Source organism: Scardinius erythrophthalmus, assembly GCF_964197995.2.
Source record: "Scardinius erythrophthalmus genome assembly, chromosome: 24".
Lineage (NCBI taxonomy): Eukaryota > Metazoa > Chordata > Actinopteri > Cypriniformes > Leuciscidae > Scardinius > Scardinius erythrophthalmus.
The window spans coordinates 28,382,802-28,396,404 of NC_138244.1; the positions used below are offsets into that span (position 1 = coordinate 28,382,802).

At 42.4% G+C, this 13,603-nt stretch overlaps 1 protein-coding gene across 1 annotated transcript; it reads left to right on the plus strand.

Moving 5' to 3' along the window:
* Positions 1 to 10,970: 10,970 nt before the first annotated feature.
* On the plus strand, positions 10,971 to 12,229 carry tmed6 (transmembrane p24 trafficking protein 6; the record flags this gene model as incomplete). Its single annotated transcript, XM_081355895.1, has 4 exons — positions 10,971 to 11,183; positions 11,257 to 11,383; positions 11,611 to 11,786; positions 11,999 to 12,229. The coding sequence occupies 4 exons, from the start codon at positions 10,971 to 10,973 to the stop codon at positions 12,227 to 12,229; spliced, it is 747 nt and encodes a 248-aa protein (XP_081212021.1).
* Positions 12,230 to 13,603: the final 1,374 nt, after the last annotated feature.

The window sequence follows — 13,603 nt, forward strand, 5'->3', positions numbered from 1 at the left end:
TGCATGTGTCTTCTCAATAAATGACTTTACAACACCAATTGCAGTGTCTCTTTTTTATAAACCATTTTCTCAATAAATGACTTTACATCACCAATTGCAGTGTCTCTTTTTTATAAACCATTTTCTCAATAAATGACTTTACAAACAACAGTTGTGGTGTCTTTTCTATAAACCAACAGTGTCTTTCTTAATGAACCAGATTCAAGGTTTTCTTATAAAAACTCTTTACAGTGTTTTTCTTAATAATAAGGTTTCTTATAAAAACCTTTTACCGTGTTTCCATAAGGTTTCTTATAAAAACCTTATACAGTGTTTCCTTATAATAAGGTTTCTTATAAAAACCTTATACAGTGTTTTTCTTATACAACACTTTTCTTACACAGTTACAATTAATACCCTATTATAAGCCTATACATATGAGTCATAAAAGAACAAATTGCATGTTTTACACAACACTATGTATGACACAATCTTTTGAAGACTGTGATTGGTTGGTTGTCCAAGAAGGGGAAAAAAAGTGATTTTAAGTATAGGGTCTATTCTAAGCCTTCACTTTGAAATTAGATTCGTAATTTTTCCTATTTGACCATTCACACACACACACACACACACACACACACACACACACACACACACACACACACACACACACACACACATACACACACACACACACACACACACACACACACACACACATTATATATATAAATCATTTTTTTTATTTACCATGCTGTTAATTTCCTATAAGGTATTTGCTTGGCTTAGAATGATAAAAATTGTTCCACTCTTTCCAATTACACTGATTGCTGGCATGTCTATTTAATCGGTGGTTTGAATGTTGGTTTTAATGTATCAAACATGGAATTTTCCCAGTTGCCAAATATCGTAATGTAGTGATTACTTTCATTTCTGGCGCTATGGCATTTCTGCGCTGTGTTGGAGATATTAGCGTGTCTCTAAAAAGATCTGTCACAAACATGATCCCTGCACGATCTAATCTATAGCGTCTTATTAACTCACTGTCATCCACTGTCTGCAACACATTTCTTCTCCCTCTTCGTCTTTCTGCCATTTTCTCCTCTGCTAAAGAAACTCTTAAGCCTCTTAAAAGTCCTCGTCCGTGCTCCTAACAATTTTGACCTCTTTTAAGGGTTAAGATGCTTTCTGAATTACTTTTTTCTTTACTAGGAGTTTTTCTTTAATTTCACGAGTTCACACTTACATATAATTTGAAGGGGTAAAGTTTAATGCGTATTTGGCGTGCTGTCCGGAGGGAGGGCCGAACCCAGAGTACTCCCCCCGTATGTAAGTGTTTAGGACTAGAAGCGTGGAGAAGGGGTGGTGGAGGGATGCTGCAAAAACTGTCAATGAAAAGAGGTGAGACTGCTGAGTATATATACACCTCTTACCATTGATTGCTGAGTGCTCTCCACCTGTGTTAATTATCTGAACGTGCTCCTCCCGAACCTTGTTAATAAAACATCATTTAAGAGTAAAGAGCCCACATTTCTAAGAATTTTCTTAGAATTTTGTCACTAGGAGCTACTCTTTGCATTAAGATTCTTTATGAATACGGGCAGATCTACTAGGGAGAGAGAGAAAGCTATACCTAAGTCTAGGCCTTTTTTTTCGCTAAATAAAATATATAATTGAACCGCGTAGTTGTCTTAGAGCTTTACCAGGAAGCAGAATGGGAAGCATCTGGAAAAGGTACAACAGACGTGGTACTACGTTCATTTTGACAAGGTGAATACACCCTATCAATGATAATGGTAAACTGCACAATCTATCCAGATCATTAATAATGGATTTGATAGTCGAGGTAAAATTTAATTTGTAAAGGCAGTCCAAATTAGGTGAAATCTTTATACCTAGATATGTCAGGTATGATCGGATGCCATTTGTGACTATAGCGGAAGTTGGGAGTGTATATAAAATCTTGACCCATTTAGCAAAAGTATTCCCCAAAGTTGAAACGATCTAACACCGAAAATATATGTGGCCACTCAACCCTATCGAATGCCTTCTCGGCATCTAATGAAATGACTACACCCCCTTTTGCGCAGAAATATTACCCCTTTATATTGAGTGGTTAATAATATTAAAGGGGTCATGACATGAGAAACCAAATTTGCCTTGATCTTTTGGTATATAAGAGGTCTTTGTACCATTAAAACTTCCTGCAAGTTTCATAGCTTAAGACGTCCTCCCCATTATAAACAAAGCATTTATTTACTCAAGCTCTAATTACAGCTCGTTGGGGATCCATGGTGAGAAGGAACGTCATGGTACGAAGTGACATACCAGTCGTTTGCATATGACTGCCTCCAGCGCAAGACAGTTACGCCTCATTTCGCATCATTGCATCGTTGTCACGCCCACAGGTGTTCAGTCGACGTGCAGAGAGTGGGTCTGTTTACAAGAAGAGTGCGATGCCATGCAGATGTGCTGTTCCTGGCTGTGGACAAACAAAATGTTTGAATACGCTGCCGAACGACCCAGACGTCAGGGAAAAATGGATGCAGTTTATTTTTTGTGGATGTCCCAGTCACGGCAGTGTTAATTTAAGCGTGTGTTCTCTACATTTCAAGGATGACTGTTTCGAGAACAAATCGCAGTATGATGCTGGCTTTGCCAGAAAACTTTTGCTTAAAGATCAGGCCGTGCCGACTATTCTGGGTCCCAACGACGCCGCAAACTGTAAGTAATGTATTTCATCGTAAAACTACTTTTAGTCAATGACGTTAGCCAATCATAACAGTGGGCGTTAACACTGAACTCTTAAAGGGGAAACACCCCCAAAACAGACTGCTTGAATCAGAGGGTGAGAAACAGGTTGGGAAAAGGTCATAAATCACTAACATTTTAAAGTTTTTTGTCCAAAAAACTATAATAATACTATATTTACCCCTAAGGGAACATAATAAAACAAAAACCATGTCATGACCCCTTTAAGTAACCGTCTAATATTAAAGGATGACAATCTCCCCTTAACAAAGCCTGTCTGGTCTATATTAATAATAGCGGGAAGCACCAGCTTGAGTCGAGTAGCTAAAATTTTTGCTAGTATTTTAAAATCCACATTAAGTAAAGAGATAGGGCGATAAGATCCACATTCTTCAGGGGGTTTGCCTTTCTTTAAAAGCACACAAATATTAGCTTCCAACAAAGAACTAGGCATATTGCCAGACTAGTCTTCTGCCCTCGGTTGAGTGTGTGGCTACTCAGCCTAAGCAGCGAGCTAAACATACAGTAAGAGAAGGTGGTTCCAGGAATGACAGGACACAGTTTTCTTCTTAGTGCCTTTACTGAAGACCTCTCTTTTTTTATTGTAAAACTGTGAACATACAAGCAAATATTATTAAAAATACATTATTTAACAAACCAAGACACATTGCTGTGAATTTAAATGCTGGAAGTGATCAGAATTCAAGATACAAGAATCACAAGATTACATTTTTAAATAATTCAGTTTGTGTCAGTTTGCCACCATGTGGTTGCAGAATATACTGCAGTTAATTGCAGTTTCAGTACACAGATTCACAGGCAGTTCAAAATACTGTTAAACATATCTGTAATCCCAACATTTATTTACTGCTACTGTAGAAGAAAGTTGTAAATTTGTTTCTTTTTTCACTTTTCTGTAAAAGTATAACAGGTCTTTCCTCTTTAGTTAGATTTAGTAGAACATGAACTCAGCAAGCCTTCGTCAAAGCTACACAGGAAAACAAAAGCTACTTGTTTTACTTTTGACAACCTGTATGTACAACCTGACGACCTGAGTTGTGTGAAAAGCAGTGCTAACATTGACTTATAAGATATTGTGCAACCACATACTAAACAGAAACTAGCAACATTAGCTTGGCTTAGATCACAAACAACTTTTTGCTTGTAAGAGTTAAAATAACCTCTTAAGTAACAGAACATTTATAAAACAAAATTGGCCACTAATTACTTACAGATTATGGCATGTCAAAGCTTCCCAAAGATATAAGGGGTCTGAGAGGAGTGTAGCATTTTTTGCCTGCTGCCTCATAGATATCATATAATAAAGGCTAGATGTCTCGTCCGCGCTGCTGGCCAATGGAGGTCTACGTCCGCACACGGCGGCCATCTTGCCACAGGGTGCTCGCTCACTCGTAACATGGTGCACGCACTTTTAAATAACCATAACTTGCTCAATTTTCTACCTATTTTCAAACAGTTTGGTTTGTTATAAACATCAGAGATGTAGTTATGACACTGCATACATATGAATAATTATAACAATGGACTTCCATGTGAAAGAATTATAGCCATGTTAATAACGTTTGTAAGAAACCAAACCGTTTGTAAATCCGTCAAGATTTCAGCGAGATAAGAGGATTTGTGTGCGTGCTGATCACTCACCTTAATTCACAGCCTCCCTGTGGCAAGATGGCCTCCGGTGATACCGGAAGTGACTCCGCCTTAAGACATCTAGTCTTATATGAATATCTATGTGCTGCCTCAACACATCACCACAGAGCGCCAAATCGCGCATGCAATATATAATCGAAGAAGAACCCCAAAAAAACACTAAAGGAGATACTGACCCCTAGTGGGAAAATAAAGAAATGCACCAGCGAACTAATACAATTCTATTGAACATAGAGGGACAGAGTACATAGGAATACTGTATCATATAATGCATAGAATTAACCAAAGATTCTTTGAACTTTTTAAAAAATTCGACTGTGAAGCCATCCGGCCCTGGTGCTTTGCCACTAGCCAGTCCCCTTATACAATTGAGAATTTCACTAATTTCACTAGTGTAACGGTGGCTGCCCCAAATCAAATTTGATTAGTAAATTTAAATTGTTCGTTTGGCCGCCAGACAAGTAAAACTTGTCAAGTAAAATATATATATATATGTAATGAAATTCAGTTTCCCTGAAAATAGCTCAAACCACTGTTACACCACTGTTTCGTTGTCCTGGTTTCGCTGTGGACTTTCAGCCTCCAGCTGCACCTCAGCCCTCCCACCCCTTTTGCTCCACCTGGCTTCTCCTTCTCTCCAGCTCTGCCTTGGTTCTCACTTCCTCCGGTGTCACCCCGTTCTGCCAGGCCCACGTCTCCACCTCGGTCCCTCAAGCTGGCGGCATCACCTTGGACTCTCCAGGCCATCAATGTTGTCCTGGACCATCTCCCTCGCAGCTTTGCTGGGGTCTCAATCTTGCCCAGCTCTGTCTTTGTCGGTCGGCCCCCAGGTTCCACCCAGAAGGTCCATCAGGGCTCTGCCTTGGCTTCTCCATTCATTGAATCTGCAGTGGTGTTCCCCTCTGCAGACTTCTCCAGCTCCCTGCCCTCCTCAAAGCCTCCCTCCCCTCCTCCAAGCCTCCCTCCCCTCCTCCAAGCCTCCCTCCCCTCCTCCAAGCCTCCCTCCCTTCCTCCAAGCCTCCCTCCCTTCCTTCCACCCTTCACCTACCTTTGGACAGTTATTCATGGAGCAAAGCCTTGTGGGAGGGGAATCACTCTCAGGGTTATTTTAGGTGTCTTTGTTCCTTGCATTTTATTTCAGTTTGACCTTAATTATTCTCTGTTAGTTTCCTTAGTTACCAATTAGCCCCACCTGTGTCTCGTTTAGTTCACCATGTGTGTATATATACATATATATATGTATATGTATATATGTATATGTATATTACCGGTTTCACTATAAACCACGATAAAATCTACTGACGGTTAGTATTATCGTTTAAAATTTAATTATCATTAAAACTGTGTTTGATTATCGCGATTTTAATAACTCACTGTAAATCCTGTCCAGCCAGCAACAGTCTGACGCAGGTGCAGCACGCAATGTTGTTGTTTTTTATTCTAGAAGGAATGGCGGAAGGCAGTGACCGTGCTCGGGAGATTTTTCAGCCTTTTAAGAGGACCAAATCTGAGGTGTGGTCATATTTTGGCTTTTACAAAAGTCCTGAGTGAAACTTAATCGAGGATGGTCACTACAATGGGGGGAAACACTTCAAATCTACCGAGTCGTCTTGTGTGACCATCACCCACTGTTTATAGCGAACGCAAGGCAAGTTTGGCCATAATCAATGTAGCGTGTGCACAACGCGCATGCACTTTACATATCTCATCTACACACAGACGCAGCAGTTCTCATTTTTAGAAAACCATACATTATTACATGGAAAAATATAAACACACGAGGGAAATCATTGTTGTGTCCATGAAGATGTGAAAAAATAGGCATAAATCTAGCTTACACATTTACCCAAATTATCATACTCCTGTTTAACCGAAGCTAATTTGGGTGTGTTCTCTTACGAGAGGTTCTCTCGTACTGCGTAATATCTTACACTATGGGGAAATCTCTTTTTCGCGAGATACTGAAGCCAAAAATTATCCTTAATTTTGGAATAATGTAAAACGCGTTGCGGCAGCATGCAGACATAGGCGAGACAGCTCGCGCGCCTATTGGCTGCTCTGCGGCAACTTCAGCAGCCTATCGAAAGGCCCCATCGTGACGCCAGCTCCAATGGGGGCACTTCGCGCCCACTGCGTCACGTCCCGCCGAAACGGGCGTGGCCTTGGGCTATAAATATAGCTTCGTCAGGAAGTAGGAAGTAGTAGTAAAAGGAAGTAGCGCATCTACTTCGAGCCGAAATTGCGAAACTGTTGAGCAAAGGGGCCATAGAGCCTTTATCTCAAGCTGATAGCAGATATTTTCTGGTACCGAAAAAAGACGGGGGTCTCAGACCCATTCTAGATCTAAGACGGCTGAACAAAGTGCTTTCAAAACGCCGGTTCAGCATGCTCACAACCAGGAAAATCCTCTCGCAAATTCACCAAGGGGACTGGTTTGTGTCAATAGATCTGAAGGACGCATATTTTCAGATACAAATAGTGTCACGTCACAGGCGATTTTTGAGATTCGCCTTCGAGGGCCAGGCATATCAATACACAGTCCTACCGTTTGGCCTGTCCCTAGCACCCCGTACATTCACGATGTGCATGGACGCGGCCCTCGCTCCCCTGAAACTTCGGGGAATGCGAGTTTTGAACTACTTGGACGATTGGCTGGTTCTAGCTCAGTCTCATTCAGAGCTCATAGAACACAGGGTCTCAAATCTGGGTCTCAAAGTCAATTGGGCGAAAAGTTCACTGTCTCCCAGTCAGAGAATATCTTTTCTGGGCACAGAACTGGACTCGCTGTCTATGACAGCTCAGCTATCGCCACAGCGCAGACTGGATATTCAGCGCATGACGGAAACCTTCCGCTGCGGCACTATAGTCCCGCTCAGAAAGTTTCAAAGGATGCTAGGTCTCATGGCCTCAGCATCGTCAGTACTTCAGTTGGGTCTGCTTCGCATGCTGCAGTTCTGGCTAAAAGCGCGAATGCCACGGCGAGCGTGGGCCTCCGGTCTTTTTCACCTCAAGGTCGATCAGAAATGCGTCTCAGCTCTGAAACCCTGGAGAGCGATCGACTGGTACCAGTCAGGTGTAAGCCTGGGGACTTCCTCGAGTGTGAAGGTGGTGTCTACGGACGCCTCCACCTCGGGGTGGGGAGCGCTGCTCGAGGGCAGTCCGTTCTTTGGCCAGTGGTCAGAATGGGAAAAGCTTCTACACATAAACTGCTTGGAAATGATGAAGTGCTTTTGTCCCCAGATAGCAGGACACCACATCTTGGTCCGTTCGGACAACATGTCAGTGGTGGCCTATATAAATCGCCAGGGAGGTATCAGGTCCCGAAACCTTTACAGGCTGACGGAACGCCTCCTGGTCTGGGCTCAGCACAATCTGCGCTCGCTGAGAGCAGCGCACGTGCCTGGCCACCTGAATGTGGGACCAGACAGACTGTCCAGGAACAATGTTCCAGCAGGAGAATGGTCTCTACACCCGCAGACAGTCCAGCTGCTGTGGGAAACATTCGGCAGAGCGGAAGTAGACCTGTTTGCATCTCAAGAAAACGCTCACTGTCCGAGATTTTTCTCCAAGAGCAAGGATGCGCTGGCCCACGTCTGGCCCCGCTGCCCGCTCTATGCTTTTCCCCCCGTCGCGCTCCTACCTCAGGTATTAGAGCGGATCAGGGAAAACGGATGCTCAGTGCTACTAGTGGCTCCGTTCTGGAAGAACCAGGCTTGGTTCCCAGTTCTGATGCAGCTGACAAGCACTGCCCCATGGCCGATACCAGTGAGAAGGGACCTCCTCTCTCAAGCCAAGGGCTCGATCTGGCATCCTCGCCCGGAGCTTTGGTCCCTGCATGCGTGGGCCATCAACGGGTACCCGCTGACCTCCCGGAGGGAGTGTTAAACACGATCACGCAGGCTAGGGCCCCCTCTACGAGACGGCTCTATTCCTCAAAGTGGTCTGTGTTCTCTAGCTGGTGCACAGCCCGTGGCATATCACCCCCAAATTGTGGGGTGATGGAGGTTCTCCCCTTCCTGCAAGAGCTACTGGATAAGGGCAGAACCCCATCCACGCTCGAAGTTTATGTGGTGGCTATAGCAGTGTTCACTGAACCAACACTTGGCCAGTCACTTGGAAGGAACGATCTGGTCATTCGCTTCCTTAGAGGAGCTAAGAGGCTAAAACCTCCCAGACCTCCCTCAGTTCCCATATGGGACCTTTCTACGGTCTTGGAGGCCATGAAAGGTGCCCCATTCGAGCCGGTCCAATCAATAGATATCAAACACCTGTCTTTCAAGACAGTGTTTTTTCTGGCTCTCGCTTCAGTGAAGCGTATAGGGGACTTACAAGCGCTCTCAGTGAGCGCGACATGTATGGAGTTTGGGCCAAATGACTCGAAAGTCATACTCAAACCGAGGCACGGGTACGTTCCTAAATCCCTCAACACACCGTTCAGGTCTCAGGTGATTTCCCTGTCAGCCCTGCCGATCTCTAACAAGGAGAAGGACGTGAGTTTCCTTTGCCCGGTCAGGGCATTAAGGGCTTATGTGTCTCGCTCATCTGTCTTCAGACAGACAGAGCAGCTCTTTGTCTCGTTCAACGGACGTTCTAAGGGACTAGCCGAGTCGAAACAGAGCCTATCCAGATGGATAGTTGATGCTATAGCGCTGGCTTACGCCTCAAAGGGCTTGCAGTGCCCGTTGGGTGTCAGAGCGCACTCCACAAGAGGCATGGCTTCGTTGTGGGCTTGGTCTAGAGGGATTGCCTTGCAAGATATCTGTATGGCGGCAGGCTGGGCCTCCCCGTCTACATTTATAAGGTTTTATAACCTAGAGGTTCCCGCTTTGCAGGCTAAGCTGCTTTCGGTCTAATAAATTGGTATTGTCTGCCCCGATGCTTTTGGCCCAGAATACTGAAACTGCTTGAGCAAACGCTCGCTGATCGATCACGCAGCTCTGTGGGCAGTGTGTAAGACCCACAATATTCATCAGACCAGGCCGAGTTTGCTCGCCCTGGCTGTGTGGAACACTATCAGCATAATTGCTCCTTATGGGATGCTGTTTATTACAGGAACGATGCTATTCTCCCTCTTCCTGGACTCTCTGTGAGTCCCTGATGATCATGTACTATATGGGCCCCGGCACTTGCCCTTGGGACTTTGGTATTGGATCTCAGCATGCACGGCGTTTTACACTGTGTTCCCCATAGCGCAAGATATTACGCAGTACGAGAGAACCTCTCGTAAGAGAACGTACTCGGTTACTAACGTAACCTCGGTTCTCTCTAGAAGAGGGAATGAGTACTGCGTATCTTTGCCGTGCCTGCAACATGCTCTGGTTCGCTCCGGCGATGAAAAACCAGCTAAACCAGCCTGACGAAGCTATTCATAGCCCAAGGCCACGCCCGTTTCGGCGGGACGTGATGCAGTGGGCGCGAAGTGCCCCCATTGGAGCTGGCGTCACGATGGGGCCTTTCGATAGGCTGCTGCAGTTGCCGCAGAGCAGCCAATAGGCGCGCGAGCTGTCTCGCCTATGTCTGCATGCTGCCGCAACGCGTTTTACATTATTCCAAAATTAAGGATAATTTTTGGCTTCAGTATCTCGCGGAAAAGAGATTTCCCCATAGCGTAAGATATAACGCAGTACTCGTTCCCTGTTCTAGAGAGAACCGAGTACGTTTCTCCATCCCCAATGTCACTTCTCTGTGTTTTACGGCCCTGACGAGAACGTCGTCCTTCTCAGCTGTGAACCGCTCCTGGCGTGCATCTGGCAAATCCGCCGTTATAATAGCAATCCGCCATGGAACAAGCGCACCTGCTCTTAAAGGGAATGCGAGATGACACTCTGATTGGTTTATTTCACGTTACGCCCAAAACACATATGAATAATGAAGCTACTTCAGACCAACCCATTTTAGATTTGCGTCGGGCGCAAGAGTCATTTATCCCGCCGGTATAATAGCAACAGCGCCCAAGATCGCCCACAAAGTTACTTGTGTTTCGCGTTTGATACTTGCGTTTCAGATCGTTAAAATAGGGCCCATTATATCTGTTTCAAGTGTTTTGGATTCTATCATTCATGTTGCGTCAGAATCATTATGTACACCTTATATAATATGGTAATCTTTAATGACATGTTTTAACATTGAAATAACAATTCATAACTGTATATTAATTATAAAGCAGCTACATTGTCAAATAGATCGAGTAATTACAATAATCATTTTTTATTATTGTATTGAAGTAATAATTATTGTATGTAAATGGTTGAGATTTTACATAGTTACAGCACAGTGAAATAAGTAATTAATTTTTAAATTAAATTAATTTTTAAATTAAAGTATAGTAGGTATTGGGAATCAAAATTGTTTTGTAAAATCATTTGTTTCTAGGCTCTTGAAGGCACTTCAGAGATGTTTTCCAGAGCACCTGTGGCCTAGCTGGGATTTTCCCACCTGTGAAGGGCTGAACAAATTTTAGAGCCACACGTCAGACTTAAAGTTAATCATCATCAGAAACTTCAGTGCACTGAAACTGAATAGGTCTCCGGTTTCATTTAGCTTATTGCCAGTCATATTTCAAATCTGAAATGTTACAGAATGGCATTTATCATCTTTGGCTTCTGTTATTGTTTGGGCTGAGTAACAGTGGAGAGTTGAAAGACCCTCATCCAGAGCTTTCAGATCAGGAGCTTTTCTGGGGAGCGGATCAGTATGACTTCGCCATCATGCTGCGTGCCGGAGACCTCCAGTGCTTCTGGCACTTTGCTCACTATGGAGAGCGCTTCTTCTTACACTTCATGGTAAGACGTTGTTCTGCATTTAAATATTAGTGTGCACTTGAAATGTTACAGCTCAGTGTGTGTGTGTGTTCAGGTCCAGTTGGTGACTGGTGTGGCCATTGACAGACATCTTTCTGTGATTGTTAATGCGCCGAGCGGCTTAATAGTCGGCAAAGCTGACGATGCAAGTGGTCAGATTGGCTTCAGTGTTGAAGAGACTGGTGGGTCTCATCTTCAGACACAAAATAATTCACCCAGAAAATTATAATTCATATTGTTCCAAATGTGTATTGTTTTTTATTTTTTATCATAAAACATTATACTAAATTAATTAACATCAAAGTGCCATAATAAAACTCACACTTTCAAACTCCAAACATAAAAAATATAAAAGTTGAATAAATTAAACAATAAATGAATCAATAAATAATCATGTGTATCTGTACAGGTTTTTATCAGATGTGCTTCAGCAATTTCCACAATCGCTTTGGGAGCATGCAGGTTTTCCTGAACTTTGGTGTGTATTACGAGGGACAAGAGAAGATTGAGAAACAAAAGGAAGAAGAGAAGAAAAAGAAAGAAGAGGATATGAAACAGATAAACAGTACATTGTCTTTCATTGAGGTAATAAACAACTGCAGTCTCAACAAACATATTCATACTGTAACATGATTTGCTTTTAATTATGTTTCAGTTTCTCGTTTTTCATTTTGTTTTTAAAAACAATGTGAAATATTCAACAGATTTTTATGTTTTTGAGAGAAATAAAGAGATGTATTTTATTTCGCATATATATTTTCCACACCCAACTGAATAAAGCTTTGCACTGCATACAGGAGAGCAGCGTCAGACTGCAGAAGTTTGTCTTCCACATGTGGCGTCACTACAACTATGAGCGAATGAGACGAGGAGCTGATTTCTACCTGCTTCAGTCCAACTCCACTTATGTGAACAGCTGGTCTGCTGTCCAGAGTCTCGTTATCATCACTGCTGGATTCCTGCAGCTCCGCTTCCTCAAGAGGCTCTTCAACAGCAAATCAGCAGAGGGCGACAAACCCCGCTGTTAACAAACACTAAACCTGCGACTGTTCATCTCCAAACCAGCAGAGGGCGACAAACCCCGCTGTTAACTAACACTAAACCTGCGACTGTTCATCTCCAAACCAGCAGAGGGCGACAAACCCCACTGTTAACAAACACTAAACCTGAAACTCTTTCATCTCCATTATAACCTGCTCTTGAGGAATTATTTCAGTAATACACAGGTGTTTCTTAAACATCAGAATTTTTGAATGAACAATTGGTTTATTTCCCCCTCTTTTGTTATAACAAGGTCCAATTTGCCTATTTTTAAATTCTTTTTATGCAGATTGAATTATTTTTACCCTTGTCCCAGAAAGAGACTTTAGAATATTAAAGTATATCATATTTCCATCACACCGAACAATTACAAGAAGACAACAGTGTCAGTGAAGATGCTCGAGATGAAATATGAGACATCTGATGAGTGAAGAAAATAAAGAAAAGTCAAAGTAAATATCAGAATATGAATACACCATTTACAAGTAAGCTGTGTGGTAAAGTATGAAAATATAATTTATTTGTGTGTGTTTAGGATGCATGACATATTAACAGGAATTAGCCTTTGGCAAGACCAAGGAGTTGGCATTTATTACAAAAAAATTATAAAAATGTAATTTCAATGACAGAATGCTATTAAACACAACAAAACATTTGAGATGTGATGGAAATGACACTGAAGTGATGATTTTCATGACTCTCAGCAAAATGACATTATTGTTAATGTTGTATGAAAAGGAGATGAATGTCAGTAATTCTGTAGTCTTCTACAGAAACATTAGACTTTATTTGATGGTTTGTAACCCCAGTATATCTCCAGAAACTAGAGAAGTAGTGTTTTCCAGTAACATGAAGCTCCTGTGAGGACGCTGAACATCTGCTGATGGAGCTGCTCTATTCTGAGAGGAACACAATCACCCTGATGATGCAAATATGAGTTTCACTGTCCGACACTTTATTCTCTGAAATGAGTCAGAAGAGTTGGACTAATGGAGAGATGAGGTTTGTTCATATTCATCAGTTTAGGGTGAGTGTAGTCTAAAACAATGACAAATTATGAAAAGTATACATAAATATACTATTGTATTGTATTAAACATTTTCCATCCTAAACATAAATGAATAATAAACAATCAACGATCATGTGAAATTCACTGGACCTTCCATAAATATTATTGTATGTTATGAGGGAATATTACAGCTCATACAGAAAATTAAGACACACACAGACATAGCGTGACTGCTCTGTCAGACATAACACCGGAACATCCGGAAACACACGTAACAGTGTGCATTATGGGAAATGTAGTTAAATAAACAACTTTAATAAAATACACAACATTTCTTCCCCTCTTACTCTTT